At 38.8% G+C, this 23316-nt stretch overlaps 1 protein-coding gene across 1 annotated transcript in view; it reads right to left on the bottom strand.

Annotated features, from left to right (window-relative positions):
* Positions 1–634: 634 nt before the first annotated feature.
* ipo11 (importin 11) overlaps positions 635–23316 on the bottom strand; it is a 111271-nt gene continuing 88589 nt past the window's right edge. The window contains 1 exon segment of the mRNA XM_018675240.2: positions 635–2803. Coding sequence (XP_018530756.1) covers positions 2639–2803 — 165 coding nt within the window. The 3' untranslated portion in view covers positions 635–2638.

Here is a 23316-nt window from a genome sequence, read left to right on the forward strand (position 1 = left end):
AACTGAATTCACTTTCTTGTCTTCTTAACTCTTCCTGTAGCAGCAGCATGAAGTCAGAATTTTAGTTTGTGTTGTGCTTTGGTTTATGATCAATTATGTGCAAAACTAATGAAACTGCAGCCTCAGCTGCACCTGCTAAACATCTGCATGTTAACAATGCTGACGGTACCTTTTTGATCAAAGCGCTGTTGTACCTACATAGTCTTACTGACCAGCGAGCAAACCTGTAGACTCTATTCTCGTTTCCCCATTCTCAGTCAATTCATTTTCCTCTTGTTCTCTGGTTACTTCCATTCCAATTACATAATTAGTGCAATTACTGTTCTCTCCCTGTTACCTAAACAACCATTTTCCTCTTTTTCCTGTGGTCACTCCCAAACTGGTCACAGCACGTACATCAAGTATAGAGCACGCCCTCCTGACTGTTGTTGAGAAGGTCAGAGGTCACAGTCTGTTTTTAAGTCCGTTATTAAACTTGAGGTTTGTGTTGGTGCCATGATGATCGATGAACATACTCAAATTGGACCGTAGGTAATACACTTTCAAAAGAATATCAAGGATGCAATAGGAGTGGTGTTTTCAGTTACACACATCTTGAGATCAAATCAGTAATAGAAATACACAGACTAATATGTTGCCTGATTACTGCATTTTATTGAAGGCTTTGGAAAAAGCAACAAGGATTATTTCCCATCAAAACATAACCAAACTTATAACACAAAAACATCCCTCTACTGCGCGTTGTGTTCAAAACTTCATAATTGCCGTCATTAACAGAATATGAGTACAGAAATCTTCTACTGTTAAACTAGTTAAGAAATTAACGTCATAGTAAGAAAGACTTCAATTATAGGTAAGGCTGAAAGCATAAGGCTGTAATTCTGACTGCTACTCAACTCTATCACAGTGTCAAAGGAGCTAGTGTCAGGACTATCTCCTTCCCAGGGAGGCTGACCAATCTAATGAACCACATGAATCCATAAGTTCCAGAAGAATCAATTATAAAGGCAGGGTGTAGGCTCATTTTTTTTTTTTTAAACTTTCACTTTAGACCCAAAATAAATCACATTTTTCCTTTATATAAGTTTCAAATTACAATAAACAAGGTATGTGTTAAATTCATATTCAGATTCTGCATGACGTGCCACCTGTATTAGAATTTAAGTGCCAATATGCAGTTTATTTATTACTTTTTTCACGTTATAACTTTCCAAAACTTCCAAATAATCAACTTTTCTGAGAAAACCTACAAGGAAAACGGGTTCTTCTGTCAAATCAAAGATATGAAAGCTTTGTCTCTACCACTATAAAGTCATCAAAAATCAGTCAAATCAGAAAAAAAATAAAAATAATGGCAGGGCAGCAGGACAGCTACACACAACTTTCTCTAAGAGTAATGTATTCTGACTCATAACAAAGTCACAGTGGCTCACGATGTGACTTTCTAACAGCCATTTAAGTCAGAATTCATCAAATGAAACATTGCAGAAACAACCTAATAGCATTTTATGTTTACAGTCAGTTTCTCTGTTGTACAAGACAGCACTGAGACATGATAAATGGCAACAACTCAAGATGAGGGTCTTAATACAACTTCAGACCAATTTGCACAATCCTGCTGCACTGCTTCCAAGGCCTTCTACGACTGTATTTAAGTACGATGAAGTGTGAAGATGTACCATTGGAGAAAAGATGCAAAAATGTGAAACAGTTTTTGGTTATTAAAGTGCTCCGACACACCATCAATTAGCAGCAGTATGTATATACATATAAATGTGGTTCAGCACTCTTACAAATCAACCATTTAAAAATCACCCATTATACAGTCAAGAAACATTCCCTCTGACCCAACTCAAAAACAAAAGAAAAACACTTTCGAGTTCTCTCAGTAGTTACTTCAACTTGTCTTCTGGTTATGACAAAACTATTTCTTTTTTTAAAAATGGAAGAGAAATTAACACAACGTAAAAACAAACTAAAAAGTAAAATATTGTCATGCAGAATATCATTCATACTTTACATACATACAAAAATTACATGTTTTTTTTTTTTTCTCTTTTAAGAATAGATTCTGTAAACACTGCTTTAGGTCCTTCAGGTTTGTTGTATCCATGTTTCTGCTACAATCTATACGTTTTTCCATAGAAAATAGTCCGAGGCTCCTGCTCTGGCACCTGCAGATGATTTTTGCTATATACTCTTCAGCCCCCCCCCCTTCCCAACTCTTATACAACCCCTTTCAATTTTCTACCCATTCCACATTAAAACCACAAAAAGAGAAGAAACTAGAAGAAATGAGTGGAAGCTCTAGTGTGATGTTTTATGTGGGCGTTTTAAAAATGTGAAGGCGCTTTGACACTTTTAAGCACTCACATAAACCCCCATCTTGATAAAAAGGGATGTAAAGGAATCCAGATAGATAGAGAAAGGGACAAAGGGTATTAGCTGAGGACAGTCGACAAGGCTAGGTCTGAATATAGATAAGGCATAGCATGGGTGGAGGCTGGGAAGGTCTGGATTAGGAGTCCACATGTTGGGCAGATTGTTAGCCTTTCCAGTACATTTTCAAAAACGAGGGGGAGAGGGTCGCATTAGGCAAAGATGTCGGTGTAAGGTAGTGAAGGATTGTAGAAGTGATTCAGAGGCCTTGGAGGAACTCCTGGAGCTGCCTGACGAGCTCTGTGTCTACGGTCTCCATCAGGACCCCGAAGCCCTGGTCCCCCATCATGGCCTGCTGCGCCTTCAGCTTCTCATAGACGAACTGCTGGAGAGAAACGCTGTGCACCGGGTCCTCCAGGGCCAACTGCAGTGGGACAAAGAAAACAGAGAGTGGTTTAAAAAAAAAAAAAAAAAAAAAGACAGGGTTTTGTGGGAGAAAAACCATGAGTTGCAAAGATGTTTAATTTACTGACAGAAAATGAGCTGATCATATTCTCTCATACCACGGTTAGACATACACAGCATTTAGAGTGTATTCAACCAAACTGAAATTTCCTATCACTGGTGGTGTCGCACACTGAATTCCCAATTAAATAAATTAAGACTCTAAATAAAATACATTTCACATAATTTCTTGAGAAGATGCTGCAAATCTTATTCAGGCATCATTTCTTTTTCAGTCTCCTCCTCCTCCTCCCCTGAGTAAACGCAGGGCAGCTGAATATTCTGGCAGCAAATAAAAGTCTGATTCTTCTCAGATGTCGATGTCGTCGCTGTTGTAGCAAATCTGGATTGGGGGATTTCCTTTTCTCTCATTCTTCCTCACAGATTTGCTCAAGCTCACTCAAAGAGGAATATTTCTGTAGAGGGATTCAAAGGCTGGTTTGGTTTGTCACTTTATTGTTCTGTGGACATTGATTTTGTATATGGTAATAGCTTGAATGTGTTCTTTCTTTTGCCATACTCCACCAGGGTGTCTTTTTTTTTTTTTTTTTTTTAAACTCTGGTCTTCTGTCAAGTGGAGTTTTTTTTTTTTTTAAAGAGTGATCTAACCATCCGATCCACCGTATGCACTGCACTGACTGTTGTCACTCAGATATGAGATACTGGTAGGTCAACTGACATGAGGATGAGCAGATTCTTACAGAATTAACATTTTTAGGTGGATTACATTTTAGTTTCAAGGTCAACTAATGACTTGTTTTTAAGAGGGTGTAAATGTAATTCCACCTACACTTTCAGATCCACCATTTCTGGTTGCTGTGTTAGTAAGGAAGCACTTACTGTAGTGTATCTGTTGTATAAGATGCACATGATTGTTTGACTTCTGCCTTTAATCTGGAGCAAAACTGTACATTGCATTCCCATTATGCAGGGTTCTAGGCTTTACACAGTATAAACAGTGGATACAGAGATAAACCCGAGGCCTACACACAAAGTATATGACCAGAACAAACAGATAAAGCTAGAGACTGGGCAACAATAAAGACTTTTTTTTCTTTTTTTCTTTTTGTTTAACAGTAATAACTGTGAACTTCAGTTCATCTTAAAAAACAAATGTCATTATATGATTAGACTGCTTGACTAAAAGGTAAATCTACAATAATCCTTAATTCTATCAATTACTGCTAAAGGTGGCCATACAATGTACCTGCAAAACTAACTGAAAAGGATACTCCACCACAATGCAACACCCTCACACTGTTGTTTTAGAGTCACTTTTGAAAAAAAGGGAAGGAAATAGCAACTCAGACATGTTACCATTTCCAGGTTTGACATATACGTCTGACACAAAACCTGCGCAAGAGACAATGATTCAGTATATAGAGCTGCTGCCATTCATCTTACGTTCAAGACAGCGCTGGAAAACTAATCCTTGACAACAGAGTAAAAAAGCAAGAAAAAGTTGGATGGCTGACTAGAGCTGACACATTTCCGTGGACAAGCACACTCTCATTTATTTTCTGTGGAGTGAAGCAAGGGCAGAGAAAACCACAACAGCACAGAAAAGTTTGAAAGCCTGTAGCCTGTTTGCAAATAGAGAGCTAAACAAGTACCGTGAACACCATTGCACAACTTTCCGATATACACTATAATCAACTAGTCAAAATAATTTCTTGAGCTACAAAATAATTCAAAAAGGTAATTAATTATATAATGTTTTTTTTTAAATATTATGATCAGCATTATGCAAATTTCTTATGAATCAGAATCTGTCACAGACTCTTAAATAATGCCTTGACAATGACAGATTTGTGTGCATTTGTCTGTGAGCCTGCAGCTTGATTCTCGCTCTCTCACTTAGGTTTACTTTGATTTCCCCACAGATTAATTATTGTTATTATGTGATGTTGCTTGACCCTCCTCCTCGACCTTTTGAAAACAGGTTGGCATACTGAACCACACCAACACAAACTCCCTCCATGACCTAACACGTAAAAACTTCTGGGTGAGAGCGTGCACTCTTACTCACACAGCCCCAGCCCCACAGCCCAATCCATCAGGTGTTAAAAAAAAAAAAAAAAAAAAAAAAAAAAACTTTGGGTCCTCGGAGAGGCAGAATATTGTAATGACAACTCTTGGTCTCTAGCCAATCACTGGCAAGAATACTTGTCATGCTAATTAGTTCTTTGTCATTACAGTGCAATCAAACTAGTGAAGAGTGGCTGTTGGAGAGTGGCTTAATGGAAAAGCTGTCATCTAACCTGCATAATTACCTTCAGCACAAGGACCTGCTGGAGTTTGTGTGTGTGTGTGTGTGTGTGTGTGTGCTGCGCATCTGTGGAACCATAGTACAAGCAACAAATGTGTGCATTTGAAGCCAAATATCAAGGCCTTTGTAAGCATTTTTAATGACTATGATCCGCTTAAATATGTAACTGGGGAAACATTAATGATACACATAAATCACATTAATCCCGATAGATATCTGATATTAGTTCTGGTTTAGTAGGAATACAGGCAATTAAAAGTCTGTAGATACATTGTGTAATGTCTTAGCAACAATACATCCAATTAAAGAGCACTGTGCATTATCATACATACTGAATGACCTTCTTCACAATGCTAGGGAAGCAAATTATTGAAGCTAAGAAATAAAAAAGTGTGTGCGTGAATGATGACGTCTAAGAGTGTTTGCAGAAGTAGTGTAAATTGAAAAGGAATACAAGGTTAAGATGCAGCAGACAAATAAAGCTAAATTGAGAGAAAAAGCAAAATGTAAACAAGGTGTTATGAGTAGACATGAGCTTAAAAGCAAAAATGTTTTAGATAGCCGACAGCAGAGTGCTGAGATAAAGAGCAATATGCTGAGGACACCTGCTGTGCTGAGACTCAGCGCACAAATCAGAACTGATAGAAACCAATCTGAAAAGTGAAGCTACCAGTAAGAACAATAAGCATGATCCACTCTCATCCCTGGGGAGGAACACAGTCAGAGATGAGAGGAAGTGGAGAAGAAAACAAAGGAGGCACGGGGTAAGGTGAGGTGAGGATGTGATTTCCAGGCAGAGAGGAAATGTAAGAGGAAGAGTAAAGAAAGTGGCAAAAAGGAAACAGAAACATATTAGGAGAAAGGAGTGCTGTCATGCAAGAAAAGAGGTTACTGGGAACTTGCACGATGACGTTGTAGCAGAGGACACCATAAAGAAAGAGAGTGACGCAAAAAAGATGACGTGGGGAGCGGAGAGAGTGGGCTATCACAGCCATGCCGCATTGTTCAGGACAGAGAGGGGGAGGAAAGAGAGGAGTGGGCAGAGAGTAATGAGAGACAGATGAAATGAGAGGGGCCTGTGAAAGCCCTCATCCTCTAATGTAATCCCCAGACCACTGCTGCCCTTTTCCAAAGCAAACAAAGTAAAGAGTCCCATGTCATTACTGTAAAAACATCAGTGTTGTTCAAAATCGGCTGGTGCCAGGGTTTTTAAACATCTCCCACTACAGCACACACATTTAGCACACACACAACTACACACATATGTCAGTAACTGACATGTTTGCTGCTGGAAGCTCTCTGAGTGACAGGCCCTCACAACAGCAAACACAGGGGTATTCAAAACCAGCTACATGTCACTACTGTTGCATGAAGAAGTCTGGATTTTGCCAGCAGCTACAAATTCACTGGTAATCAATTTACAAAATTAAAAAAAACATTTTTTTCCAACTTGCTTCCTTCCAACTTCCTGACCTTTTTTTTTTTTTAAATAAAATAAATAAATTCCACTCCTTTCCCCTCCTCTCTTCATTCCTCTCACTGTCATTCTTCCATCACAATAGGCTGCTTTATTCAGAGGAAAAGCATGTTTGCTCTGTAACAGAGGACATTAAAGGAAACGAAGTCAGGCAGACAATTGCTGACTGGAGTTCATGATGCAACAACCTGTACTTTTCTGGCTCTTATCTCGTATCCCGTGGTGCCTCATGTCTGACTCCGAACACACAAATACAGTACACGAGTTTGCGTGTGTGCGAGAGAGAGCGCATACACTTGCTCCGGTGTGATGTAATGAGCTGTGGGGCTGTATGATGTATTGAAGTGCAAACCAAGAACTGTATTGTGTATGGGGATGCTGACAGCGTGGGGTTCAGCAGATTACACTGTGGGCAGACGTTAATTTCAGCTAATTTATGACACGTCATCTGCAGGGCTCGCCAGGTGGCTGCCTTCAGCATTCGCTGACTGGACTTTGCGAGATGCTCTCAAGTGGTTGAATCTGACTCGAAGCATCGCGTTGTCTACAACAAGTGATTCTCGATACATGTTTTAATGGTATCACGCTGATGTGAAGGACAATAAATCCAACTGCACATAAATCAGTTTAAAATACCTTTTACCCGAGTTTTGTGTTACCATCTAAAAGGTGAGAAAAAGATGACTTAAAGGAAAAAGACTTCAATAATAAAATCTGTTGGATTTTCATATAATTTAAAATACTATTTTAATACTTAAAATGAAGGATCACAGAGAAAGTTAGGGACGACAGAAGGTTATCTTCGCAACTTTGCTGCTACACAGCCCCAACTGTGTCTGGGCAGCTGTATAGACACAGTCAGTTACTCAACCTGTTAAGACTCCTTTAAGTCTCCTTCTGCTCTCTGTTCACAATATAGTTTTCATTTGCATCATTTTTTTGTTTTTGTTGTCAGACAATGGAATGAGGAAGAAATAGCCCTGTGATTAAAATCTGGGTTTAAATGTCAAGTGGGGGCAATAATGTAAAAACAACCAGATAGGTCGTGTTCAGGATTTCAGTTCATGTCTTGTAAAAGGTGGACTTGTCTCTCTCACACACAAATCAATTAATCGATAGACTAATTGAATGACAATGTGACCTATAAGATTTGCTGCTGTCAGACATGGATACCATGGTTACCGTGGTATCTACACAGTCATTTCTCCAGAGTTGCGTCACACAGAGCAGACACTAGGGTCAGGCTGGGCTTTTCTCCTGCTCTTCTCCTGGGGCATGAGGTGGATCTTATTAATTAACTCTCTTGGACAGCTGCTATAAGGTTAATGTGGTGCATAGCATTCAACTGCACCAGCTTTACTTCAAACCGAACAAATCTTTGTTTGCAGTGGTTGAGAGGCAGCTAAGTGCAAGAGTAATTTCATACTTTTATCGAGTTCATTGACTTTTATTTACTGTCAATAAAATGCATTAGTTGTATGGAGCATACGCTGGCCACCTGCACAGCTGTATTCACTTATCTTGGCTGACTCACCCTCTGCTCAGGTTGAAGGTGGGAAAAGCTATGCTGGCAATTATGTGAAGGACTCTATGCACCAATAAGGAATGGAAGTGTAATTTATCCCACCTTCGCAGGTGCAACAAAGACAACAGCGGAGTCAGGGAGATGTCAATCAATCAGTCTGCACACACTGTTTTCTCTGAGTCACTTTTCTGTGGCGTACAACTAAATGTCTTTTTAAGAAGCAATGAGCTCTCTTGGCAGCAGGTCTTGTCCTTACACACCCACCTAAATGTGGCTATTTTAACCAGTCCCATCAGCATACAAATTAGTCTCGATGAAGGTGATTTTCTAAAAAGTATTTCTTATTTCTGTCATTTGCCCAGCTGATTGATGCACAGAAAGTTGCACACAAGAGAGGTAATAGTTTTATTACAATTTTAAAATTTGGACTGTCAGGGAGGTGAAATGGGAGAGTGGGGGTGTGTGAGGGAAAGATAAAGGCAGCAGAAAGATAGGGGAGGACTAGAAGTGCAATGAAGAGAAGAAAAAGTGTTTTGCCCTGTGGAGTAGCGCAGCTACAACCACACTCTAAGTGCAGTGAAAACAAGGGAGAGGATAAACAAGCAGGGGACGAACTGAAAGTCCAAAAGCAATCTGAATGAAGATAAGGAGGCACAGCCAACCTGATGGTGCACAAGCCAAATATTCCTGTCAGGGCCAAAAAAAAAAAAAAAAAAAAAAAAAAAAAAAAGGCAGGGATAGGAAAGATGAGACCAGTACAGGCTTGAGGAAAAAGAGCAATGATGAGAGGAAAGTATAGAGGGAGAGTGACATGCCCCCTGCTGCGGCTCACTGATAAAGAAGGAATGGTCTTCATGCCTCAGAGAAAGCAGAAGATAAATGAGTTAGAATGAAAAGACAGAGACAGATGAGATGTGAGGAATGTAGAAGGGGTTTGGCAGTTGCCTAATGTGCATATGAAGAGGGGGGGCAGCAAAGATGGAATAGAGAAGTAGGTGAGATATGCTGAGAGGAAAAAACTAATTATGACAGTGATTATAATAATGATGATGCTGTGCGCCCACAGCAGTAAAAGTTGAAGTCCGCTTTTAACTGATGCGAAATGCCCATTAAAATAAACACAGGCTAGACTTGTTTTTATCTGTATTGACATTACTAAGGTTGTACTGAGGTAAACAAGCATTTTTGGTGCCTGCATTTTTATGACCAGTGTTGTCATGCAAACGACTGATGCGAGGCAGCACAGTTCTACAACTCCATTCCAATAAACATGCATTTTACCTTCTACTCAAAATTTACTTGCAAGCTGATCATGTCCCTTTGTCTGTAAAATAAGCCTATTGGTGCCAACTGGCTGCAGAAGAATACAGCCTAAGCACATACTGAAAGAGTTCTGTAATAAGATTGTAGGCTTCCTCAGACAAGGGGGGTTTTATAGATTATATACTACCAAAAGCTCCAAAATATAAAAAAGGGTTATCAAACGCGTTGTATCGAAAATATGGTTAAAGGAATAAATCTACTGATATTCTGTTCTATTCTATTTTTCTCTTTGTTAACAAATACCACAAAAAGACCAAAACCAATAATGAGGTGCTGCCAAAGCCAGGTACAGTTCATCCTATGCCAGAGAGCTCCACTGTCCAAAAACGATTAAAAATGCGTAACTGAGGCTCACTGTTGCACTGTGTGACATGTTCCTTTATTACCATGAATGTGGCTGCTGTCATTAATTTTGAGTCGATACCACGTACACTATTTCAATGGTGGACCAAATTCAGGGATGAAAACAGCCCTCAGCAAATGCACCATTTACTCCTGTTTGAGTAACGATTCAGTAGTAGTAGTAGTAGGAACAAATGGGCTTGGGGCTGAGTGCCAGAGATGGGCTGAGGAAGTTGAGAAATACAGAGGGGACAGACTATTCTATTCATGGGATTTGTTGACAATAAAAATGTAGAATATTTCCAGCCTTATCCTTTAAGTAGTCTCGAAAGTCATCACAACTTAAATGTTTGAGGTATAGGGGAACTTTAGAGGCATGACTGTCTGTGATTATAAATGTTGAAGAATAAGGGATGCAAGGGATTGTTTGTATGCTTGTATGCCAGTATTTATGGAAGCATATGTGAGAGTGTAGCTAATGGATATTATGCATGAGAGTGAAAGTCTCTCTGTGAGCGTGTGTGTGTGTGTACGAGTTGGCAGAGCTGCACTGGCCTGGTGGGAATGGGCCTGCTGAGTCTCCGAGTCTGACATTAATCCTATTACCTCGGGCTTCTCCTACTCCAACTCCTGCAGATATCAGCTATCTACTGTTGTCCCCACATACACTGTCCTGATTGAAGGACACCTACATACTTTTCCATGCAGACATGTATCTAAACCAACTGCCTTAAATAAATATAAGCCTGTAGACACAGCCCTGTGTGAGTGCTTCCTTATTCTTATATTCCAAGTATAATGTAATTTGTGCACAACCAGCACAACCGGATGCAGATCCTATAACTTCGCCTTTATAGTAGCAATTACAGACTCTTAGATTATTCATTATTAGCGCTATATGCAACAATATGTTTTCAGAATAATGACAGAACTGGACTGTTGGATGTGAGGAACTGTTAGGTAGGAGTATTATTAGTAATGTGACACATCTTTATCCACAAGTCGGTAATTCAGGCTTTCTGTTGTGGACTCCTAGGCCTAGCTGTGACAACCCTGATGACATCACTGGGGTCATATCTTCTGACTTGATAAAGCTCTTCCAGGGCCATCGAAGACATTACCCAGCTGTTTTCACATGCTGTGTAGTACTCCACGACTAGTAAACTGATCTTAATTTGTGAAAGTGGTCTCCCTTTGTAATTAAGCTAAATTACAATAAACACCATTAACCTCATGACTGCATTACAAGGCTTCTAAATGAACCCAGTTATAACTTAGATTAACATTTCTTAGTCTGTAATAATTTAAGGTATTGTAATTTAAACTAAAGTTGGCAGCGCCGACACATTTTTGGCTAATTAAATTGTTTGGAATTTTTTATGCCTCCTCACCAGTGACAGCTGTGTTTTTTGGGGGCTGTCAAGACAAAATTGGCAAGAATGCCATGTCAAATTGGGCACAAACAGTCAAGGTCACTGTGACCTCACAAAACAAGTTTTTGCCCATAACTCAATAGTTAATACACTAATTATGACAAAATTTAATACAAATGTCTAACAGAATAAGATGATCGAGTGATGACAATTTATTCTGCATTTTATTCGCTGCAACTTGACTGGATGGCAAGGTGGTAATTCTAGTTTTCCTAGAGTGAGATATGTGTGTGTTTTAGCTGCACAGTGACATGTTGATGTAAACACCCTATTTGGTCAACACAGCAAGGATCTTTAATGACTGTGTTGAGGACCATGGCTCAAGGAAGCAGTTTTAGAGTGAAAGATGTTGGTGGTGAGTAATTGCGGGGAGCCCTAACACAAAATTAAATACAAACCGAAAGCCCCCTCAGAGAGGGAGGCAACAACTACAAGACTACCACTGATCTAGGGTACACCTCCAGAAAATCACACATCGTTCACAACATAGTTGAGCAAGTTTGACATCTGAAGATGGAAAAATACACACTGTATCAAAGCTACATTCCCAATCTCACTAAAGTAAGACATGGCTATGTGACACTTTCTAGCCTGGGAGCGCCTAGAGCAGTAACTTAGTACCAGGATTAAAAAGCAGTGTTTTACTGCCGAACATTTTGGACGTGTTGCATCTCTGACCAAAAAACGGTATCACTGCTGGCGTGGCCAGAAGTGTGCAATGTCACTGCAGTACACCCCTACATCACTGCAGCAAGGTCAGCAAAAATAAGATGCTCAGCTTAGAGCAGTTTTGTCCTTCCATCCAAATTATACATATTATATGTATTGTCCACCACTGACCTTTATGAACATGTCTCTCTAAAGTAAATCAGTTTGAAAATGCTGGTCTGCTAATGTGGATTCCAGTGTTTTGGAAAATGCTCATGTATGACTGTCAGCCTTTAACAAACCTGGCAGAAGTACTTCTGCTTAGCTCCAAAACTGCACACAGTTGGAGGCAAAACAACAATGCTTTACCCTGAAAAGACAAAGCAGAATAACCCGTGTTTGTCAAAAAGTAGAGATTTAACAGTGATTCCCCTGTTGCGGTATTTGAGGATCAACAGCAAACTTTTCAAAAACACTGAAAATGCTAGTGTGGATGTTACATATTTCAATGTATAAATGTTTATTGTAATTTATTCACACTAAACCGCACTGACAACATTAAGGAGAAACCAAGCAAAGTGAGACAGGACAGTTCAGCTGAGAGATAAGGTCATGTACATTTGTCAACACAACATTATTATATTCAGGGACAAAGACTGATCAACCATAGAGAAAGTAGACAGCAAGAGTAAATAGTCATCAAGAAAGACAGAAGTGGAATTTAAAAAAGGACAGGAGAGATTGGTGCAACAGTCAAAGAGAAACATGGGCAAGAACAGGAAGAGAGAGAGAACTCCCCCAACCCCAAACACAAACACACACCTCTCTCTCTTTTCCTGAGGTTTCATTAGTTCATGGTCTCTTGACTTAGAGGGAGGATTAGAACTTGATTGCAGTAATTTCCTCACCAAATGAGGAGGCACAAATTGTAATACCCTAATTAGTATTATACTAGAGGGCGTAAATGTTAGAGCCCTCCAGCAGTCTGTCATAAGGGTGCATTCTACCAAACACAAGTGTAGGAGTGTGTGCATGCATGCGCATAAATACTGAGTGCTGGTGTTGAGATGGATTGTAGTGAGGGAAGCTGCCACTCCTCTCTCTAAGATAAAAAGGAAGTTGCATTTTGATACAAAGCCAAATGAATGTTTATTATCCTTTGACTGTTGAGGTGCTTTTTCAGTCCAGATGTTACCAGATTGACATTAGCTCAGGCTTATTTCCAAACTGTCACTTTCATCAGAACTCTCTCATCTAGCTCAGCTCTCTCTCTCTCTCTCAATCTCTCTCACTCTCTCATCTCAGATCCTCTCTCTCTCTCTCTCTCTCTCTCTCTCTCTCTCTCTCTCTCTCTCTCTCTCACACACACACACACACACACACACACACACACACACACACACACACACACAAAACAGAATAACCATGGATTTTTACTCAAGTTGACGTAGTCAACCAAAGCAAACCTTTCTTTGCCTCAATTTGTAGTGCCTAGAGCAGATGTGCTTATGTTTGTTTGCGTTCACATCTTTCCATTAAAAATTCTATTCCTTTTCGCTGTAAATGCAAATGCAAAATAACGGCTGCTTTCCTCACATTTGCTTCAGTAACTGTGGGTTGAGGTCAGCTTAAGTCAAGTTTTTGGAGATGTTAGTCGGTGATTCCATGCAGGACGTTAGATTAGCTTCTTTATATTTTTATCCCCATTCAAATCGAATCAAATTCTATTGAAATTATTTCAAGGACAAGGGCTACAGTGTAGGAACCTGAAGCACAGTCATGACTGTCTGTAATAAATACAGGTCTATAAATCATTCTGGCAGTTTGAAACAACTTTTTCTGACTTGTCAATGCAAACCTCCACAGCGCTCAAGTGGATTTGGCTGAGTGATTGGCTGTGACTCTTGCAACGGAGGCTTTGAGCGACAAGCTGGGTCAAACAGTGATATGTGACATCCTGTCTGAAATCTGCTGTGCCATCTGGCAGACACTGAAGGACCAATTTCTGCTTTTGTAAGATGGGATTCGGGAGTAGAAGAATGCAGTCAGCGATTTTTGCAGTTTGGAACTTTTTAAAACGTCACAGTTACATTGAGGGAATGCACTGAAAAAAAGACAGCACTCAAATAGAGGAAGAGTATCATAACTGCACGTCAATGCGTTATAGGCTTTAAACTTAAGCCTTATTATTAATGCTATTAACAGATATCATTACACAACAACAGAAATGTCATTTACGATACACTGCAACAACCATCTTGGTGCTAAATTGATTCACCTCAATTTTTCAGCTTTGTAAACATACAGTATTCTTCAAGACAAGTTACATTTAATGACCAAGACAAGCGCAAATATGCAGGTCTTGGGCACAAGAATAAAAAGTGAAATTCTACTTTTGCTTATCAGAAAGTTTAGGAGGATGACAATGGCACAAAGGTGGCAATTATCGACAGAGTACTGAGTCATAATTGACCAGTCTGAGATGTGTAGTACTGTATGGGCTTACTTTGTAGCAGCCTGCTGTCATTTGTAGGTGATTTGATAAAGGTAAACACATATGTGTGAAACAGATGTTGTTCTGAGATGTCTATCCTCAGTGCAAAGTCTTAACATTGTCCACCAAAACACCAACACCTTGCTTTGTGCAGCTTCTCTGCAGCACTCTGCACTTAGCATCAAAATACTGCACAGATGTGCAAAGCAAATTCCTGGGTGAGGAAATTACCTGTCAGAGTGCTGCTTGCTCTAGTGGTTTTACTATCCACAAAAATAAGGGCCAGTGTCTTTTGTTTTTTTTGTTTTTTTTCACTGGGGGGTGCCCATTTGTAGAGAGCTTTCAGAATAGAGAATTTATAACTGAATGAACTTATTCTTTTGGAGAAGGACTTCCACAGCCTGATTAAAAGCATAAAATCTTTGAGAACTGAATTATGAAATGCCATTCATTTTTTTATCAGTATCAAGAAAAGAATGCGCTTTGACATGTGAGTATAAAATTCAACCTAATCATGCACAAACAAGAGGTTGCTTTGTTGCTTCATCAAATGAACTGTTGAAAATACTGAAAATAGCAGCATGAAGACCACTTGTTGGTCTGATTTGCTTTGTTTTGAGACAGTAAGTGCTGTGTGTTGCATTCACCTCAGTTGCATGTGGAAAGTTTCTTTGTCAAATCTCTGAATTGAATTCTTTGTCAGCCCAGGCCTGGCAGTGACGTAAACACACAATCTCAATTTCCAATGCATAAGCGAACCATTCATATATTGCAGCAGACAGAGGAAATGTTTTTTGTGACTATTTATGATTTATGGCTTTAAGTGTAGAATACAAGAGAAGAGTCACAAACAATGATCAATTATGAATGAAGTCGAGATGATGTCGTCTCAAGGCACTGAATGCTCAAGGCAAGAAGATTTTTTTTTTTTTTTTAAATTCCATGAATTTAGATGAAAAGGTGACTTTGACACCCAATACTGAAGTTACCCGGTAGAGTCTGAGACCACTAGCAGTGCTGTGGAGCAGTGTTTTTACGAGTGCATCCCAAATCTCTTTGTAATACACACACAGAAGCACACACATTTGTGACATGTTACACATTCCTGCTGCCAGTTTCACACTTTTCTTCTGATCAAAAGTTGGTGGCAGTAATGAGTCAAGAGATGTTGCAAAGAGCGAACAAAGGCACTCAAATGCATTTAATTTTTCTGTTAAACATCAAGAATACAATACGTTTTATTAATGTGTCTTTTGTTTGTTTACAATAAAACTCCACAGAGGATCAGAAACTTTGGTTGCGATGTGTTTTCCTTACAGTAACACCAGTAGGGTTCACTCTATCTGATTAGAATCAATGAACTGTGACTAAAATAAATAAGAATTCATATTTTAGACTAATTCATTTTTGTTTCTGTTTAAACAGACAGAGAGACAGATTCATTACTGCAAACCAAGAGATAGGATTAGTATTCAAGTGGTGCTGTCAGTTCCCTTCCTTTAATACTACTGAGATATCTTCTTTCTTATTCTGTCGGCTTGTTTCTCAATCTCTTATTGTATTTGTTTGATATTTATTTGAAATGTCATAACATTACTTAATGGTATGAACAGAAACTCCCTCTGCAACTAGCTGTCTCTTGGTACAATTATTGTGACAGTCCTGGTAAAATGTGAACAACTAGTGCATCTCCTGTAGGCTTTTTGAGATCCATTTCAGGTCAGGGTTATATTGCATCTATGATTCCACAATGCTGGTGAACAAAACACTTCATGTCAAACAGGGAATATAAGCAAGTGTCATAGGCTTGCCTGAATCCTGCGAAATACCCAGAACAAATAAATGTGGCTGCTTTTATGCATGAGAATTTGAAGAGGAAGCAACACTAAAAAAGATCAGGCTGAGGATGCTACTGCTTTGACTCCTGGAATATAATGTAAAGGGCAGCATATTCTGAAAGGACACTTACACTGTGCAGCACTGAGGGTTGGTAGATGGGAGTACAAAAATATACCTTTGCTCTTTCTTACCTCCACAGCAGCTCAGTACAATTCCAACTTTTAAAAAGTCAGACATTCTACTTGAGATATTGTATAAACTGTGACAAGTAATCTTCAAATTTGAGCTCAAAGATTTGGTGGCCTGCAAACTATCCATTGAGAACTTGCTGTATTGTGCTGGATACCTCACGCTCTGTGGGCTTTCTGGTTTAATAGAATCTGTTGTGCGGCAACCAGCTTTACACTTGTACCTCATTATTTAAAAATTGATATTAATGGGCCAGTTAATTCCCCAGCTTTACCCATAATGGCAGTATGATTTCGCAAACAGCATCAAGAGCACACTGCATGTTTGGAATCCCTCATCAGTATAATAGCAAAATACCAATGGCTGATGTACTGTAGATTAGCATTTGCTCTCAGTCAATCACAGGTAATGCTTTATTCGATTAATTAATCCACCTGTCCTGAACAAAGACCAATGAGTCAATCATTTTGTCACTTGTCTGACAAGCCCTGGATTTGAGTGAACAAGACTAAGGGTGAGAAAACGTAGGAAGCAGAGTGAATCAGACTAATTTTTCAAATTGGCTGTAATGAGCCACACGCAGAATGAATAAGCTTCACACTGGTAATTAAGATGTATTAGGATCAATTTAACAACTGAGAATTGTTGGACCGAAGATCGATTATTCTCATTACTTGAATCAGACTAATTAACTCCCAATAAATCCAAAGAGCTGGCACACTTTAGACTGCATCATCACATGATCTGCACAGCTGCAACATTAACACAAAGACTGGCATACACGGACAAAATGATTCTAGCTTTCCACTGTTGTGCATAGTCTACATTTCAATATCTGGATGCTCTTTATAACAATGGGTTACAATCTTGTTAAGATGCCACCATGACACCCTCACAGATGTCATCATTTATACTGGCTTGTTAGAAATCTGCTAAGGTTGAAGATGGGCCAAACTATGCCGAAATAATGTGAAGTCACCAGACTCCAATAAGAAGTAAATAATGATACAGGTTTTTCCCACCCTAAAGCCCAGCAGACACTGTATGGATAAAGCCCAATTGTAGCCCTGACTCATTTTAGAATCAGAAAGATTGGTTGTTGCATGGAGTGCAGTTTGAATCAGCATGTCAGAAATTTTGGTTTGCTGTATTGCATCAACATCAAAAGATCCATTACACTGATTGATTGATTGTTTATTTGAGTGTCCTGAACCCTTCTGGTGCACAGCCCATATGGATTCATAAGACACTTAACTATAACCTTTATGGCTCAATGACAAATCAAAAGGTTTCCAAAGGTACCTTGACAAACAAACATTTTCTTAAATGAGGTTACAGGGGGCGATAAAATACAAAATGAAATTTACTGCAACTGCGGCAATATAAAACTGAACTTCACTGCAGAACATACAGTCTATATTATCTGCATCTTCCAGCCATCTGTGGCTCCATATTTTTCTTACTTTCTTCAACATTAAAAATGCAATTGTCTTATCTCAATGAATGTCACTGGAACTGTCAATGGACAAAACTGAATATGGGTTTAGTGTGTATGTTTACGGTGAGCATACATGTTGTCGCTGGTCAAATGATCTGTACAGTGAGAGCAGAAAGTTGAGAGGCTGATTAAAACATGCAGTCTGAGCTAACCCAACTTAAAAGATTAATAAAAACGGACAGAGCCTCCCCAGCTGAACAGGTGCAACAAAGATGATGGGTGAGCTGGATACTGAGAGGGGTGATCAGCCAAAAATAATTAAAATCACTTGTGTGGGTTTGCCATGGGTGTGTGTGGCCTTTAAACAGACCCTTGTCATGGCAGACTTTTTTACATGTCATAGCAAGAAAAGCATGGGTGTATTTGATTATATTAATGAAGGCTGCATTACACTTAGAGGAGATCCAGGTATAGTGCATGCTGACTCACTGGCATAGCTTACTGGGACACTTAATTAAACTGAGCCATCATTAATGTTTTTAATTAGACCTGTGCTTTTCCTGCTATGACAAGTCAAAATGCCCCCTGTGAAAAAGCTCCATATCACTGTGAAACAGAAAATACAACACTGCAACTAAATTGTCAGAATTGCATTATATTGCAGTGTGTTGCCTCTTGGTTACCGTGCTCACTATTCCTGTTATCTCATGGACACTCAGTTGAGGACGGCTTGCTCTTGGCAGATTTACAGGTGTGGGACATTCAGTGCCTTGGAAATGCTTCCTGCACCCTTCACCAAAACGGAACTTGCTGTACGTCACCAGTAAAGCTGCTTCACACATGTCTGGATTTTTAACTTGTCTTTATAATGTAATTGCTTTATTTCCATGAAATGTTAAATGTAATCAAATGTGTTTAACCTAAAATCTAATTTAACCTAAAATCTCATATTCTCATACCATATCATTATCTGACCCACCACTGGTGTCCTGCCAGTAAAAAGAGTGAACACTCAGGCAAATACTTAAATTGGATTATTTGATATGTGTATTTAATTTTCATCATGCTTGGTTTAACATTTTTTAATTTTGGCATTAAATTGGATTTTCTTTAAATGATGTTGTTTTATATCTGCAGTTGTTCAATTAAAAAAAAAAAAAAAAAAAAAAAAAAAAAAAAAAAAAAACAGATATACAAAATACAGTGCTCACACTGCTTATAAGCCACATTCTTTTAGTGTGGATTGAAATCTAACTCTACTAACAGCCACTCTACCAATAGCCATTTATAAAGGTACACAATACCAGCCCTGGTATAACCTCAATAGATGACATACAGGACAGATATCTTTCAAATTCCATCCAGAAAACATACTGTATCTCTTTATAACCCTCTTAACATGCCTTCTCTTTATGCTTAATTTTTGGTTCAATCAAAATGTGGGAAATTGCAACATATTTGCAGTCCTACCACAATCTAAGAGCCTACCACTCCCAGTACTCTCAGGGACAAATGGCTGTAAAGCTGAGAAGCGACAGAGATGGAAACTAATTTTGATATCTCTGTATGCCTTAGGCGGCACAAAGGAGAGTCTTTATATCTTGTGCTGCAAAATAACACTGTCAGGGAGGTCTGTTATTCAACAAAACCAAATTATGCTGACACTGATGGTCCGCTTGAGACTAGGAGCAATAATATAGCAAGAATGGCAAGTCTTCATTACTAATGCTTTGTGTGGCCCAGAGTGAATTGATAGCACACTGAAACTCATTTCCTATAAATATATACCTCTAGAGGACATCTGGAGTCCGTTTGATTGTTCATTAAAATGAAATAATGAAAAACTGTTGAAAGACAAAAACAATTTCATGATTAATCGGGTATTCATCAAAGCTTTAAAAACATTTTTGGTTCACTCTGAGCAATGACGGCTACAGGGTAATAATGTAATAGGTATCATTTTCTATCATTTCCTTTATTAAACATCAAAGCAAGTACATTTAATGGAAATGCCATTTAAGGCAACTAAATCAGTCTTATTGCTAATCTAAGCAAAAATAATGAATATGAAAGGATAATTTCATGACTAATTAATAAGTTCTGGAAAATGTTTTCCATTCATTCTGAGAAATAACAGCCATGGGACACCAATGTAGTACAATTTTTTTTATCTTCTCCTCAAATTTCAAAACATGCACATTTAATGGGATGCCCTTTCAAAGCCATTCCATCAGCAGAAATTTTACTGGAGGAGGTCTTCTAATTGGAATTTTAACTTCAGCCCCATTTGGATTACAGCGGCAGGTGGCTAACAAAACATTTCTCATGCTCCATACTCCACACTGGAGTTGGGTATTGAGTTTAGTAATTTTAATTCTTATTCTTGTCAAAACGTAATTCAAATTCTTGTTAATTTTGTAAAATAAAGACAAATTTAAGCTGAATATTTGGTCCTACGTTAGTTTGACACCCTGACATCAAAAGCTAAAAGTCCTTTATTACACAAACACAAGCTCCTCTATATAACATTGTCTAAGGAGTTTTTAGTCTGAGCTGCAGCCAACTTGAGAATCACAATATGTATAGGCTGGTTAAATTCAAACTTTGCATGATCACCTTTAGTTCTGAAAACAACTGTTCTAACTGTGAGCCTAATGTTTATTATACTATCATATGTGCCCACCATTTTTAGCACCAATCGCAGAAAGATGTGCTGAAAACCAACTCATTAGCCTAATAGCCTGGAACAAAAAACTCATCAGTTACACATCCTGAGCAAATGCTATAAATAACTGAACCAAGCATTCTGTTCACATAAATCGAAACTACATTAAACAATAAACAGTACAGAAAATGTTACTTTTAAAATGAGGGTGTGCCTGCACCTGGGGTTGCTGCAAAACAGCTATGACATAATTAATCATAAGTTATGTAATGCATCTGATCGTCAAGACGTGGCACTGCAGAGTGAGTGTAGCTTCTTGGGCAGAGAACAACATAGCTTGTCTTCTGTCATTAGGTCAGCGGAAAGGAGAACAATGGAGAAATGGGGAAAACAGAAAGGAATCACAGTAACAAAAGACAGAGTGAACTCCTATGGAGAACCTTTGATCAAGTCAGCATGATGTAGCCAGTGAGGCTGTGACAGAGGTTGATGTAGACTGCTCTGTTGTCAGTACATGTGGATGACAGTGATATAACACTGTAAGTGTATGTGTGTGTGAGAGAGGGTGAGTGAGTAAAGTACAAAACAGTTTCGATATGTACTGTCCCTGTAGCTTGGCATCCTGCAGTGCTTAGCAGAGATCTATTCGGTACTGGTCATGTCAGATGAGAAACAGTTATTCTGTTAGACAGTATTGGAGTGCATTTTGTGGAACATATCCTCAGTAGACTGGCCTAGTGCTCTGGAGTAGTCTCCTAGTTAAAGCACTTTTGGAGCCATCAGTTGGAACTGCAAGGCCTATGGACTGTGTTGCAGTTTAGGCTGAATGGATGACTCCTTCACTGTGCATGTAAATACATTAAAACAGCCTTTCCTTAATAAATACTGTTGATGTACCGTTTACAAAGGCACTTGACCCTTACTTACAATCTGTATTACAGGACTACAGTAGTAACATTACAATGGCTATTTATGTGAATAGTCTTTGTGTGACTGGAAAATCAAGTGGTATCTAGTAATGCAAAAGTTTTGCATATTTTTAGAAGGGCATGAGGTATATACCACTGGCACTTTTCGAAGGTCGATGGAATTTCATTTGTGGTGCCCCAAGCTCTGAGGAATGACAGGAAAAACTCAACAGTAATGTGCCTTTCTGAGTCTTTTCCAAATGGAATAATTCATAGTAAGCTTTGCTGAATTATCCCCAGGTAAGTGGAACAGTGCATTTTGAATGACATGCTGTTTTTGATTTTTTAGAAAAGACCAATATCTGAATACTTTAGCAAGAGAAGAAGAAGGAAAAAAAACTTAAACTATTTGCATGGCCGCAGAAGATACCTCTAAAATTTTGAGGGACACTACTGAATGTTTGTGATGTACGATATCACATCTGGCCTCTGTAACTATTCAATAATATTTAGCAACCCATCCCCCCACTATATCCTGTTTTTTTCCTGCACAATTGTGTTTTTTTAAATCTATTTTAATGTTGGTGTCTAATCAGTCAGGCAGCACAGTAACCTGCATGTGTGTTGTGCATGTATATTAGTGTGTAGAGGAAGAAAAAAAAAAGAAGAAGAAAACACTCAAGTGGGTGTGTGCCACCACAGCACAACAGACGGAGCTGAGATGTCATTAGTACCCGGTGGGGAAAGTCTTTGATGTTGCCTATCCTTCTTCTTGTTTGATGGTGCTGACCTTGTAGATGAAGCACAAGAATCAAATGATGCATTATGTACCGGGGCCCGAACACAGCATCAGTTAGCCTGTCTAGTTGCCTGCAACACTCAGATCAAAGTGAGCGACCCTTACAAATCCCAGACAAGATAGAGTGAAACAGTCAACAGTTTCCAAAACACAAAACACACCACCCCCCATTTACACGGGGAAAAACAAAGCAAGTCATATTTTGGGACAAATCAGAAGATGGCAGTCTCTCCTCCCACAGGGACTTTAAATCTTAGAGCTGCACCCATGAAGGCAACCTCTGAATGAAATGATAAATTGGAAGGAACAAAGACCTGTGCAGGATTTTTTTTTTAAAATGAACCCAACTTATTTAGATTTTTTGCATTTTCCTTAATTCTAGTTCGATCAAATATCAAACTGTGTACGTGTATGATGTATATGTACAAAAGTGTATGTGTCATTTGGATATGTGTGTAGTGGTATACCAGTTCCTGCAATTCACAACTGATGTATGAGTCACCCTTATATACACATACATTTAGTGTTCATGCTTTAAAATGATTTCAGTCAGATTTTAGTAATCAGTAATGCGCAACTTAAACTTAACTTAAGATGCAAGACCTGAAGAAAGAAGAAAGAAAAGTACTTGTAGTCACTAATTTTTTTTGGGGGGCGGGCTGGGGGGGGTGGGGGGGGGGGGGAGTTGTCAAAAAATCTTGTATGATCAGAGTTTTGGAGTTCACTTTCAATCATCCAAAACACTTAACCATTCCTTAAGTGACAAGTCTATGCAATCAGTGTCATCAATTTTATATCATCACTGTAAGAGGACAAATTAGTATCATTACTTTCATGGACACAGTCAACAGTGGTGTTTATTCACAAATGCACACACACACATTCAAATACACATCTAACTGTCTAGACAAATGCTGGATGACTAGGTACACACTCGTACCAATTCAATAGGCTTTCAAAGTGAGTAGTTTGCAGCCATTTCTTTCTTCTTCAATTCTTATTTTCTCCCATTCACTGCACCAGCGACAATAGTAAAATGACCTTGTGACAAAAGGATGCTTTGCTCTATATGTGATATTTTATA

This window comes from Lates calcarifer, linkage group LG13 (assembly GCF_001640805.2).
Source record: "Lates calcarifer isolate ASB-BC8 linkage group LG13, TLL_Latcal_v3, whole genome shotgun sequence".
Taxonomy (NCBI): domain Eukaryota; kingdom Metazoa; phylum Chordata; class Actinopteri; family Centropomidae; genus Lates; species Lates calcarifer.